The 14,823-nt window shown below is 36.7% G+C and overlaps 1 protein-coding gene across 3 annotated transcripts in view; it reads right to left on the bottom strand.

The window, feature by feature from the left end:
* The window catches only part of DNAH12 (dynein axonemal heavy chain 12), a 221,142-nt gene that overhangs the window by 58,337 nt on the left and 147,982 nt on the right, over window positions 1-14,823 (bottom strand). For all 3 annotated transcript variants that reach the window (XM_023620217.2, XM_070237332.1, XM_070237333.1), the window contains 5 exons: window positions 11,114-11,203; window positions 10,337-10,477; window positions 8,188-8,429; window positions 6,999-7,146; window positions 6,549-6,694 (listed from right to left, as the gene is read on the bottom strand). In XM_023620217.2, the coding sequence (XP_023475985.2) occupies window positions 6,549-6,694; window positions 6,999-7,146; window positions 8,188-8,429; window positions 10,337-10,477; window positions 11,114-11,203 (767 nt within the window). The remainder of the gene's footprint in view (window positions 1-6,548; window positions 6,695-6,998; window positions 7,147-8,187; window positions 8,430-10,336; window positions 10,478-11,113; window positions 11,204-14,823) is intronic.

The following is a 14,823-nucleotide window of genomic DNA, read 5'->3' as shown; positions in this document are numbered from 1 at the left end:
CAACGGAGCGACAAATATAAGTGATCCCACCCCTGGCCGCTGGAAAAGCCCATAACACCGTTGCAGACCCCAAGGAGAGAGCGCATCTAGGTGGGCAACAACAGTAGGCCCCTGCAGCCTGAAGCCCCCCGTGACGGCCCCCACGGCAGAGGAGGGAATCCAAAGGGCCACTGTGGCTACGAAGAGGGGCCCAGGCCCAGTTAGCAACTACGGACAGGGTTCCTGGTTGGTGAAGTATAAACAGCTGCTCCCCCCACCGCAGCAGCTGAAACAAGTGAAAGGAGCAACTAAACTCTATCTCCATGCGGAGGCACAAATCAACATCATCAAGCAATATGAAAAAATACATTAAATCTCCAGAACAGAAAGAAAGTAACAAATACACAGAAAACAATCCCAAAGAAAATGAGATATATAACCTAAATGATGATGACTTCAAAACAGCCATCATTAAAATACTCACTGAGTTAAGAGAGAATTCTGACCGACAACTCAACGAGTTCAGGAGCTATGTCACAAAAGAGTTTGATACGATAAAGAAGAACCAAACAGAAATATTGGAAATGAAGAACACAATAGAGGAGATTAAGAAAAATCTAGATGCTCTGAACAGTAGGGCCGATAATATGGAGGAAAGAATTAGCAATTTGGAAGATGGCAATATAGAATTGTTGCAGGCAGAGGAGGAGAGAGAAGCAAGACTTAAAAGAAATGAAGAAACTCTCCGAGAATTATCAGACACAATTAGGAGATGCAACGTAAGGATTATAGGTATACCAGAGGGAGAAGAGAAGGAGAAAGGGGCAGAAAACCTATTCAAAGAAATAATGGCTGAGAACTTCCCAAATCTGGTGAGGGAGATGGATCTTCAGGTGACAGAAGCCAATAGATCTCCAAACTTTATCAATGCAAGAAGACCAACTCCACGGCATATAGTAGTGAAGCTAGCAAAAGTCAACGACAAGGAGAAAATATTAAGGACAGCCAGGCAAAAGAAACTAACCTACAAAGGAACCCCCATCAGGCTATCAGCAGATTTCTCAGCAGAAACTTTACAGGCTAGAAGAGAGTGGAATGATATATTCAAAAATCTGAAGGACAAAAACCTACAGCCGAGAATTCTCTACCCAGCGAAAATATCCTTCAAATACGATGGAGAAATAAAAACTTTCCCAGATAAACAAAAATTAAGGGAGTTCATTGCCACAAAACCTCCTCTTCAGGAAATCCTCAGGAAAACCCTCATTCCTGAAAAATCCAAAAAAGGAAAGGGGCTACAAAACCAAGAGCAGAGGAGATAAGTAGAAGGACAACAACAGAGAGTAGCAGCTCTACATCAGAACAGATTAAACCATGGGACGAGAAACAAAGGAAACTGAAGAAAACTGGAAAACAAGACACAAAATGGTAGTGGTAGGTCCCCACGTCTCAATAATCACTCTAAATGTAAATGGATTGAACTCCCCAATCAAAAGACACAGAGTGGCAGGATGGATCAAAGAACAAGATCCAACAATATGCTGCCTCCAGGAAACACACCTCAGCCCCAAAGACAAACACAGACTCAGAGTGAAGGGATGGAGAACAATACTCCAAGCTAATAATGAACAAAAGAAAGCAGGTGTCGCTATGCTAATATCAGACAAGGTAGATTTCAAAGCAAAACAGATAAAGAAAGACAAAGAGGGACAGTATATAATGATAAAAGGGACTCTCCACCAAGAAGACATAACACTTATAAATATATACGCACCCAACACAGGAGCACCAAAATTTGTAAAGCAACTCTTAATAGAACTAAAAGAAGACATCAACAACAATACAATAATAGTAGGGGACCTCAACACACCATTAACACCAATGGACAGAACATCCAGACAGAAAATCAACAAGGAAATAATAGAATTAAATGAAAAATTAGACCAGATGGACTTAATAGATATATATAGAACACTTCATCCAAAAACAGCAGGTTACACATTCTTCTCAAGTGCACATGGAACATTCTCAAGGATTGACCATATTTTGGGAAACAAAGCAAACATCAATAAATACAAGAGAGTTGAAATAATATCAAGCATCTTTTCTGATCATAACGCTATTAAACTAGAAATCAACTACAAGAAAAAAGCAGAGAAAGGTGCAAAAATGTGGAGACTAAACAACACGCTTCTCAACAAACAATGGATCATTGAAGAAATTAAAGAAGAAATCAAATATTATCTGGAGACAAATGAAAATGAGAACACGACATACCAAATCATTTGGGATGCAGCAAAAGCAGTCCTAAGAGGGAAATTCATCGCAATACAGGCTCACCTCACTAAACAAGAAAAAGCTCACGTAAGCAACCTCAAACGACACCTAACAGAACTAGAAAAAGAAGAACAAACAAGGCCCAGAGTCAGTAGAAGGAGGGAAATAATAAAAATAAGAGCAGAAATAAACGATATTGAAACAAAAAAGACAATAGAAAGGATCAATGAAACAAAGAGTTGGTTCTTCGAAAGAATTAACAAAATTGACAAACCCCTAGCCAGACTCACCAAGAAAAGAAGAGAGAAATCGCAAATTAATAAAATCAGGAATGACAGAGGAGAAATCACAACAGATACCAATGAAATACAAGAGATCATAAGAGAATACTATGAAAAACTATATGCCAACAAATTGAACAACCTGGAAGAAATGGACAAATTCCTAGACTCCTACAATCTCCCCAAACTGAATCAGGAAGAAATGGAGAATCTGAATAGACCAATCACAAGTAAGGAAATAGAAACGGTAATCAAAAACCTCCCCAAAAATAAGAGTCCAGGACCAGACGGCTTCTCTGGAGAATTCTACCAAACATTCAAAGAAGACTTAATACCTATTCTCCTCAAACTGTTCCAGAAAATTGAGAAAGATGGAGAACTCCCTAACACATTCTATGAAGCCAACATCACTCTGATCCCCAAACCTGACAAGGACAACACAAAGAAGGAGAACTACAGGCCGATATCACTGATGAACATAGATGCAAAAATCCTCAACAAAATTTTGGCTAACCGATTACAGCAATACATCAAAAAGATTATACACCATGATCAAGTGGGATTTATACCAGGGACACAGGGATGGTTCAACATCCGCAAGTCAATCAACGTGATACACTACATCAACAAAATGAAAACCAAAAACCACATGATCATCTCAATAGATGCAGAGAAAGCATTCGACAAGATCCAACACCCATTTATGATAAAAACCCTCAGTAAAATGGGTATAGAAGGAAAGTACCTCAACATAATAAAGGCCATATATGATAGACCCACAGCCAACATCATACTCAATGGACAAAAGCTGAAAGCCATCCCTCTGAGGACAGGAACAAGACAAGGGTGCCCACTTTCACCACTCCTATTCAACATAGTTCTGGAGGTGCTGGCCAGAGCAATTCGGCAGGAAAAAGAAATAAAAGGAATCCAAATAGGTAACGAAGAAGTAAAACTCTCGTTGTTTGCAGACGACATGATCTTATACATAGAAAACCCCAAAGAATCCACAGAAAAACTATTAGAAATAATCAACAACTACAGCAAAGTAGCAGGGTATAAAATTAACGTGCATAAATCAGTAGCATTTCTATACACTAACAATAAACTAACAGAAAAAGAACTCAAGAACTCTATCCCATTCACAATCGCAACGAAAAGAATAAAATACCTTGGGATAAACTTAACCAAGGAAGTGAAGGATCTATACAATGAAAACTACAAGACTTTCTTGAAAGAAATAGGCGATGACATAAAGAGATGGAAAAACATTCCTTGCACATGGATTGGAAGAATAAACATAGTTAAAATGTCCATACTACCTAAAGCAATATACAGGTTCAATGCTATCCCAATCAGAATCCCAAGAACATTCTTCACAGAAATTGAACAAACAATCCTAAAATTCATATGGGGCAACAAAAGACCGCGAATTGCTAAAGCAATCCTGAGCAAGAAAAACAAAGCCGGCGGAATCACAATCCCCGATTTCAAAACATACTACAAAGCTACAGTGATCAAAACAGCATGGTACTGGTACAAAAACAGGTCCACAGATCAATGGAACAGAATTGAAAGCCCAGAGATAAAACCACACATCTATGGACAGCTAATCTTCGACAAAGGAGCAGAGGGCCTACAATGGAGAAAAGAAAGTCTCTTCAACAAATGGTGCTGGGAAAACTGGACAGCCACATGCAAAAGATTGAAAATTGACCATTCTTTTTCACCACACACCAAAATAAACTCAAAATGGATCAAAGACCTAAAGATTAGGCCTGAGACAATAAGTCTTTTGGAAGAGAATATAGGCAGTACACTCTTTGACATCAGTTTCAAAAGAATCTTTTCGGACACTGTAACTCCTCAGTTGAGGGAAACAATAGAAAGAATAAACAAATGGGACTTCATCAGACTAAAGAGCTTCTTCAAGGCAAGGGAAAACAGGATTGAAACAAAAAAACAGCTCACTAATTGGGAAAAAATATTTACAAGCCACTTATCCGACAAAGGGTTAATCTCCATAATATACAAAGAACTCACACTGCTTAACAACAAAAAAACAAACAACCCGATCAAAAAATGGGCAGAGGACATGAACAGACATTTCTCAAAAGAAGATATGAATATGGCCAATAGACACATGAAAAGATGTTCATCATCGCTAATCATCAGGGAAATGCAAATCAAAACTACACTAAGATATCACCTTACCCCCGTTAGATTGGCAAAAACATCCAAAACCAAGAACGACAAATGTTGGAGAGGTTGTGGAGAAAGAGGAACCCTCATACACTGTTGGTGGGAATGCAAACTGGTACAGCCACTATGGAAAACAGTATGGAGATTTCTCAAAAAGTTAAAAATAGAAATACCCTATGACCCAGCCATCCCATTACTGGGTATCTATCCTAAGAACCTGATATCAGATATCTCAAGAGTCCGTTGCACCCCTATGTTCATCGCAGCATTATTTACAATAGCCAAGACGTGGAACCAGCCTACATGCCCAGAAACTGATGATTGGATAAAGAAGATGTGGTATATATACACAATGGAATACTACTCAGCCATAAAAAAAGACGAAATTGGCCCATTCACAACAATGTGGATGGACCTCGAGGGCATTATGTTAAGCGAAATAAGTCAGTCAGAGAAAGACGAACTCTATATGACTCCACTCATAGGTGGAAATTAGCATATTGATAAGGAGATCTGATCGGTGGTTACCAGGGAAAAGGGGGGGTGGGGGGAGGGTACGGAGGGGGAAGTGGTGTACCCACAACATGACTAACAAAAATGTACAACTGAAATCTCACAAGGTTGTAATCTATCATAACATTAATAAAAAAAAAAAAAAAAAAAAAAAAAAAAAAGAAAGGGGTGATTAGGCATATGTGTATGGTGATGAATTGCAATTAGTCTTTGGGTGGTGAACTTGATGTAATCTACACAGAAATCAAAATATAATGATGTACACCTGAATTTTTTTTTTCAAAGATTGGCCCTGAGCTAACATCTGTTGCCGGTCTTTTTTTCCTTCTTCTCCCCAAAATCCCCCAGTACATAGTTCTATATTCTAGTTGTAGGTCCTTCTAGTTCTGCTATGTGGGACACCACCTCAGCATGGCTTGATGAGTAGTGTTGGATCCACACCCAGGATCTGAACCAGTGAAACCCTGGGCCGCGGAAGCGGAGAATGTGAATTTAGCCACTTGGCCATAGTGCCAGCCCCTGAAATTTATATAACTTTATAAACCAATAAAACAATAAAAAATAAAAAAAGAAATACCTAGTTAAAATAAATACATTGAATAGCCAAAAACTAGAATAAGCCTACATGTCCATCAATAGGAAAATGCATAAACAGTGATATGTTCATACAATAGAAAACTACTCAGCAACAAAAAATAGGAACATTATGCTGTGTGGAAGAAAGCTTACACAAAGGAGCACATACAGTATGATTCCATTTATATGAAGTTCTAGAATAGGCAAAACTAACCTGTGGTGGAAAATAATCAGAATAATAATTTCCTATGGTGGGGGGAGGGCAGGGATTTACTGGGAAGAAACATAAAAGTACTTCCTGGGTGTTAGTCATGTTCTGCACCTTGATAGAAGTTTGGGTTGCACAAGTGTATACTTTTGTTGGAACTCATCGAATGATAAACTTAAGTTCTGTGTATTTCATTGTATGTGAATTTTACCTCAAAAGAAACAAACAATTATTGAACTTTAGTTAATGATATGCATGCTGAAGTATTTGGGAGGAAGTATAACCATATTTGCAACTCATGTTGAAATGTGTAAAAAGGGATGAGTTGATGGATGGATAGAGGGATGGATAAATAAATATGTGATAAAGCAGGAAAAATAATAAAATGTTAATTGCAGGATCTAGGAGGTGGTAGCTATATGGGTGCTTACTCTAAAATCTTTTCAACATTTTTCCATGTCTGAAAATTTTCAAATGAAACAATTGAAAAATAAATACTTTATGTTCCTTACCAACGCCTGGAGTTATTAACAATCACTCCGTTATCTATGGAGAATGTATCTGTTGGTAATCCAGCAATATTCCAAGCTCTAATTTTTACTGGATCACCCAGGGTCTTACTCAGTGAGAACTCCTCTGAACACGGGATTTTTTTCTCCTGCAAGAAATAAACATTTATCTGATATTTTCTTTCATTTTGTTGATTGAAATATTTTTTAAATTAAAATATTGATTTAATTGTCATTAGATATTATTTAATAGCTCTAAGGAACAGAAAAAAACTGAATTAAAAGTTTGACTACAGAAGTATTTTACTGATCAAACAAGAAGCAAAAAAAGAAAGACCCCATATTTTCAGTTATTTCTTCCCTTTCTGTCCTTATTAGCATCTTCTCCTCAAAATACCCTAACACATACTTTGAACATTCTAAAAAGAAACTTATGAAATGTAAAACCATCACCTTGCACAACATGCTCCAATTTTCTGTACATGTTTGTCGAAAGCCAGAAGTGAAAGCACCAAGGTAGGCTATTACTCCTGCTGATACTAAGACATCACCAGTTAAATTTTCATACACTATCTGAAGGTCATCAGCAGCTTGAGACCATCTGTAATATCAAACAAAGGCAACAGACTCACAAAAGAGAATGATGGAAGACAGTAATTGAAAGGGCAAGGGGCAGAAATTCTAGTCCAGATTCTATAACAAAAAGCCATGAAATGTTGAGGACTTCCTTATCTACCAAATGAGGAGGCTGGGTCCCTTCTAGCTCTAACATGCTACAATACCTATCTATGTTATATGAATGGCAATCCACCTTTCCTTATTAGAATATTAGGCATATTTTGCAGGACTGGCCCTTCAGAATAAGCAAAAACAAAAACAATAAAACACAAACATTTTATCTAATAATTTTCTCCAGGATTATTTGGTCTAGTGGCCATGTTATTTGTTTCAGTATTTATTGTTAGCCTGTAAAACATAGGAACATTTGCAACTCATTACCAGCAAATACATTTAAGTTGTATAGAAGCTGCCATAATGTTGCTAAGGTTGATATTTTTTATATTCAATGAAACCTTTACAATAAAAAAGTGCATTCCAATACCATCTAGTCTGCACTACAAAGTATTGTCAAGAAAGGCATATTACTTTTTCATGTTATATATTCAACAAATACAATTAATAAATGAGATAGCTGGCTGGTCAGCTAGATATATCTATAATTAATACATAGAATAAAGCTAACCGGCTGTGTTAGATCAAGCCAGTTATAGCTTCTTAGAAATAAATTTTAACAAAGTGAACCATATATCCACTACTCTCCCCCAAACATTTTTTATGAAAAATTTTGAACATACATAAAGTTGGAAACAATTGTACAATGATCACCCACATACTCACCATTTAGATTAAAAATTATCACTTGGCTTATTGCTTCTCCCTTTTTTTAAAAAACATTTGAAAGCAAGTTGCAAACACCACTCTTGACATCGATATTCTGTTCAGAGAAACCTGGCCAGGCGCCTTGTAGAATGTCCCACATTCTCAACCAGCCATTTTAAAATCAGTAATCGCAATACTCAAGGAAAGTCACATATTCAAGCCTGACATTCTTACATATTGTCAAAATGAGTAGAAATCTGACCTCGATTTTTCTCCACCTAGTCCTCCAATTAGTTTTGAGGCTCTTTCCAGTTTCTTAGCACAGAGTTCCACCTGGTCTTCTAAACGAGCCTTTTCCTCAGTTTTCTCCCTAAACGTTCTTTGTAAATTTTCCAGATGATGTTCTACTTCTGCCAGTTCTTCTCTTTTCTGATTCAAAAGCTCCATTGTCTCAGCTAAAGACTTCTGAGCTTCTGCTAAGCGTGCTTTCTTAGGAGCCACTACCTATTTGGGAACAATATATACAGCCATGATGTATACTATGTAAAACTGACATCTATATAATCCTTTACAGATATTATGAATTTAAAATGTTTATTCAATATTATAAATAAATTTATTACCTATAATGATAAATTATACAAAATAAACATTTTGCCTTAAATCCTACATCATATTTTTATGCACAAATAAAGTAAAATATATTTATATATCTTATAATACATATAAACCATTCTGGACTAGCAAACCGTCATCTATAAAACAGATAAATTATTCAGGACTAACAAAACGGCACAATATGCAGCAAAATGTCTCCAAATAATGAGAAGTTGCCATTCAACTGTTGCCAAAAACACAGAAAAACATGTTACAAGAATTATAAATGTGCTTTTTTTCATCTCCAAATCTGTGATCTTCCCAGTCGGCAGGTGCATACACTTGCCTTGGGGCGATTAAGACTTGTGATAGCAGAAATACAAAGAGAAAGAAAGTTCTGACATTTGATTTTACTACCAAAATCGAATTTTCCTTAACAAATCTTGAAAAGCCCCATTTTGTTGAGAGATGAGGGCTTTTCTAAAGTTCTTATTTTATTATGCTCATTAATATAACAAGAATGGGGTTTGGCTAACTCTACCGTTGTATGTACTAAAAGCCACTTTTGGAAAGAATTTAGAAGATGACCAAAGAGAGCATGTGCCAGTCTGAAAGAAGGGAGACCTAAGTCTTCTGGTACATTGCCATGAATGACGCTGAAGGCAAAGGGGGAAGAGGAAGGCAAGGTATAAGATACCAAATATCCTGCCTTCTCTTCTCTGGGCTGAAATCCTGAAGGGAGAATATGTTAAATAGAAAGTAGGAAGCTCCACTTTCTACTTTTGACTTCAGAGGAGACATTGAAAGATACCTCCCTTCAACCCTTCCATAACAACATGGGGCAGCTGTATCAGAATTAAAATGGCAGTGTGGAGGTGTAGAGTGGGAAGTCAGGAAAGAGCCTGATGCTGGGTTCTCTGTAGAAAAGAAAGAAGATCCCACACGCCTTATGAGACTTGTGGAAATTAGGTGAGTTGAGAGGTCACAGATCTGCTAACAGACTATTATGGGAAGGGACAAGATGTTCGAGGGAAGGACATACCAGATAAAATTACTTTTACTTCTTTAATGAGTATATACAGGTCTACTGCCCTGAAACAACGAAGTTCCTCCCTCTCTACAGACACATGTACTTTACTAGGAATATCATCCAATTGTTACAGCCCGATCATTCATTCTATACTCTGAGGTTGTTCTAAACACATGCTACCATGTTTTTTCATATGACTTTTTATTTATATTTCTTTCTTCCCTGGGTAAAATTCTGTAAGCTACAGGAGGCAAGGCCCGTGTTTCCCTGGTCCTTTGCAAGCCAAATTTACAAAATGCTCTTAGCCATTCTCTGCTCTCCAAGGAATTTGGCCTCAGTGGGTACTCCATAAAAGGTTCCCCATCAATGTGTGCCATTGCTTCAGGGGATCTTTCCACACTCTGCCTCTTAACTCTACTAGATCTTCTTAATTCTGACTCTCTGAATCAATTTTTTATTCTACCACTTTAACCTGGATTTTTAAATTTTTCTTTGCTTTTTCCCTTCCCTGATCAAACTCTAATTCTCTTTTGCCTCAGATTCCTATAGCTATAGATCAGTCTGGCGAATTCCAATGATCATGCCTGCTCTCCAAGCAATACCACTCACACTAGCCCCAACCAGTTTACGTCACACACTCAATCAATGTCTGATGATTATGCTACAGCAGGACAAATTCTTTCTAGTATCACTTTCAGAAACTTCTTAACTAGTAAATATATGCATATATTTTAATTTCTGGGAATATTTCAATAGAAAATGGATGTGTTAATCCTCAAAATACCTTTGCAACTCTGTCATACACTTCCATAGCCATGATCCACTTACACAGACCCTCAGCTGCAGAAGAAGCTTTAGCAATCTTAGGGGGGTCAAATTCAGGGTTTGTTAAGTATTCACCTCGAATCTTCTGCATAACAGTCACCTAAACAACAAAGATTTCAACATATATCATACAATCAGAAGATGAAAAAATGGTCATACATAGTAAAAAGATTTGTACAAAAAAGTTACGTTGTCTTTAAAAACCAAAGTAGTTACTTTGAGATAATTTTAAAATAAGCATAATTGTAGCAGAAACACAAGTCATTTGTGAGCAAAATACGCAAGCTTATTACATATATTGAGGCAAGATATTTCTTCTAAAAAAATTAAAAGACTTCTGTGGGTTGGAAAACATGGAAACAAGGGAAAAGAACAACTAAACATTAATAAATAAATAAAAGTTTGGATCAAAAAGAATTCACTATACTTTTTTATCTCATAAATTTATGTATCAGATTTATTAACAAACTATTTATTATAAGAAACAGAAATTTCATGTCAATAATCCACTAAAATTGTAATTTATTAAATGACTTTCAATAGTCTGAAAGAGAAGTGGTTTTATGCATTATGAGAATTAATAATATAATCATTAATAAATATAATATTTCTTTATCTATTATTTTAATCCTAAAAATGGAATATTTTCTTATGTTTTACATAATATTGCATAATAGTAAAGATCTTACACATCCTGGCAAAGTTACATTTATAGAAAAAATCCAATGAAACTCACTGGAATGTTGTCCTTGTCATATTCTCTCAAATCTCTTAAGAAATTCATATCTCCCAGAAGTTTTTTGCTAGGTCCCCAGTAATCTAATATCTATAAATAAAATTTATGGAAACATTAAATTTACAATTAAAGATGCTCAATATAAAATTTTTCTTCTTGAAGTTTAAGATATATTATCCAGAGAAACTATATTTTCAAAACATCAACTTATATTTCCTTGGAAATAAAGAAACTCTTTTCCTCAACAACACATTAGGGGCCGGCCTGGTGACATAGTGATTAAGCTTGCACACTCCAGTTCGGCAGCCTAGGGTTCACAGGTTTGGATCCTGGGTGCAGACCTACACACTGCTCATCAAGCCATGCTGTGGCAGCGTCCCACATACAAAATAGAGGATGATTAGCACAGCTGTTAGCTCAGGCACAATCTTCCTCAAGCAAAAGGAGAAAGATTGGCAACAGACGTTAGCTCAGGGCCAATTCTCCACCCTCCCCCCAAAAAGAACATGTTAAACATATCAAATATTTAAAATATGAACATGAACTTATAAATTTATGATAATTTAAACATTGAAAGGCAAATGATGTGATTATTTCTCTTTAGAAAACAAGAAAAGCAACTAACAAACACCCTCGCAATTTCATGCAAGAAAAAATATTTCTATCATTTCAACTTTATTTTCCTTTATTCTTGAGTCTTTCAAATCAGAAAGGTAGTGCTATAGACTGAAAGTTTGTGGCCCCCTCCCCAGATTTGTGTTAAAACCTAATACCCAATGTGATAGTACTTGGAGGTAAGGTCATTGGGAGGTGACTGGATCATGAATGGGATTAGTGCCATTATAAAAGAGACTTCAGAGAGCTCCCTCCCCCTTCCGCCATGTGAGGACACAGCAAAAAGATGGCTATCTATAAACCAAGAGGTAGACCCTCACCAGACATTGGATCTATTGAAGCCTTGGTCTTGAACTTTCCAGCCTCCAGAACTGTGAGAAATACCTGTTGTTTATAACCACTCAATCTACGGTAATTTGTTATAGCAGCCCAAATGGACTAAGACAGGTAGTAAACACTTTTCTTTCTTTCTTTTTATTTTTTTTATTTTTATTTTTTTCGGATGTACATCGTATTTCAGATTCTGGATACATTACACCATGTTCACCACCTGAACACTAATTATAGTGCATCCCCTCACATGTGACCCTAATCACCCCTTTTGCCCTCCCCACTCCCCCCTTCCCCAATGGTAACCACCAGTCCAATCTCCAATGCTGTGTGTTTTTTGTGTTTTTTTTTGTCGTTTTTATCTTCTACTTATGAGTGACATCATATGGTATTTGACTTTCTCCCTCTGACTTATTTCACTCAGCACAATACCCTCAAGGTCCATCCATGTTGTCACAAATGGCTGGATTTCATCATTTCTTATGGCTGAGTGGTAGTCTATCGTGTATAAATACCACATCTTCTTTATCCATTCGTCCCTTGATGGGCACCTAGGTTGCTTCCAAGCCTTGGCTATTGTGTATAATGCCGCAATGAACATAGGGGTGCAAGTATCTTTATGCCTTTGTGTTTTCAAGTTCTTTGGATAAATACCCAGCAGTGGAGTAGCTGGATCATATGGTAGATCTATCCTTAATTTTCTGAGGATACTCCAAACTGCTTTCCATAGTGGCTGCACCAGTTTGCGCTGCCACCAGCAGTGAACAAGGGTTCCCTTCTCTCCACTCCCTCTCCAACATTTCTTGTTTCCTGTCTTGTTAATTATAGCCATTCTGACCGGAGTGAGGTGATACCTCATTGTAGTTTTGATTTGCATTTCCCTGATAGCTAATGATGTTGAGCATCTTTTCTATGCCTGTTGGCCATCTGTATTTCTTCTTTGGAGAAATCTCTGTTCAGATCTTTTGCCCATTTTCTAATTGGATTGTTGGTTTTTTTGTTGTTGAGCTGTATGAGTTCTTTGTATATTTTGGATATTAACCCCTTATCTGATATGTGGTTTGCAAATATCTTCTCCCAATTGTTAGGTTGTCTTTTCGTTTTGTTGATGGTTTCCTTTGCTGTGCAGAAACTTTTTAGTTTGATGTAGTCCCATTTGTTCATTTTTTCTTTTGTTTCCCTAGCCTGATCAGACATGGGACTTGAAAATATGCTGCTCAGACCAATGTCATAGAGCGTACTGCCTATGTTTTCTTCTAGAAGTCTCATGGTTTCAGGTCTTATATTCAAGTCTTTAATGCATTTTGAGCTGATTTTTGTGCATGGTGTAAGGGAATGGTCTACTTTCATTCTTTTGCATGTGGCTGTCCAGTTTTCCCAACACCATTTATTGAAGAGGCTCTCCTTTTTCCATCGTATGCTCTTGGTTCCCTTGTCGAATATTAGCTGTCCATAAATGTGTGGGTTTACTTCTGGGCTCTCAATTTTGTTCCATTGATCTATGTGTCTGTTTTTGTGCCAGTACCATGCTGTTTTGGTTACTATGGCTTTGTAGTATAATTTGAAATCGGGGAGTGTGATACCTCCAGCTTTGTTCTTTTTTCTCAGGAATCCTTTGGCTATTCAGGGTCTTTTGTTGTTCTATGTAAATTTTAGGATTCTTTGTTCTATTTCTGTAAAAAATGTTATTGGAACTTTGATAGGGATTGCGTTGAATCTATAGATTGCTTTAGGAAGTATGGACATTTTAACAGTGTTAATTCTTCCAATCCAAGAGCATGGAATATCTTTCCATTTCTTTGTGTCTTCTTCAATTTCTTTCAACAATGTTTTATAGTTTTCGGTGTACAGATCTTTCAACTCTTTCGTTAAGTTTATTCCTAGGTATTTTATTCTTTTTGTTGCAATTGTAAATGGGATTGTATTCTTAATTTCTCTTTCTGCTACTTCGTTGTTAGTGTATAGAAACGCAACAGATTTTTGTACATGGATTTTGTGTCCCGCAACTTGACTGTATTCCTTTATTATTTCTAAAAGTTTTTTAGTAGACTCTTTAGGGTTTTCTAGATATAAAATCATGTCATCTGCAAAGAGCGACAGTTTCACGTCTTCTTTTCCAATGTGGATCCCTTTTATTTCTTTTTCTTGCTTGATTGCTCCGGCTAGGACTTCCAATACTATGTTAAATAAGAGTGGTGACAGTGGGCATCCTTGTCTGGTTCCTGTACTTAGAGGGATAGCTTTCAGTTTTTCTCCATTGAGAATGATATTTGCTGAGTAAACACTTTTCTTACATACAACCTCCTCACCTACCTAGGGTCCCCAAGTGAAATAAAGAAGAGAAAGCTGAAAGGCCAAGATCACACATCGCTCGGCCAGTAAGATGAAGCACATCGTACTTGTGCTAGTAAAAAATGTTAAATAACTAACTTAACATTTGTTTTCCTATTTCCAGAAGCCTGATAGGGGTGTGTGGGTATGTAAATAAGAATAACTTGGTAAGGTAAGAGACTATTTTCTTTACTATCTCAATGAAGTATAGAATGGCCAAAAAAACAAACCCAATTCTCGAATTCAGGAATTCAAACCTAGATGTTGTAAAAACCTGAAAAGAAAATAAGTCTATAAACTAATTTAGGATGGATATTATGCCTTCCTTTTTAAGGGCTACAGCCTCGAATAATAATTATAATAGTAACAGCTAACATTTATTGTGAACTTACTCTTTGTGAGGCTTTATACCTAAGAGCTTTATATGTATTAAC

This window comes from Equus caballus, chromosome 16 (genome assembly GCF_041296265.1).
Source record: "Equus caballus isolate H_3958 breed thoroughbred chromosome 16, TB-T2T, whole genome shotgun sequence".
Lineage (NCBI taxonomy): Eukaryota > Metazoa > Chordata > Mammalia > Perissodactyla > Equidae > Equus > Equus caballus.
This window is presented reverse-complemented; position numbering and strand designations above follow the sequence as displayed.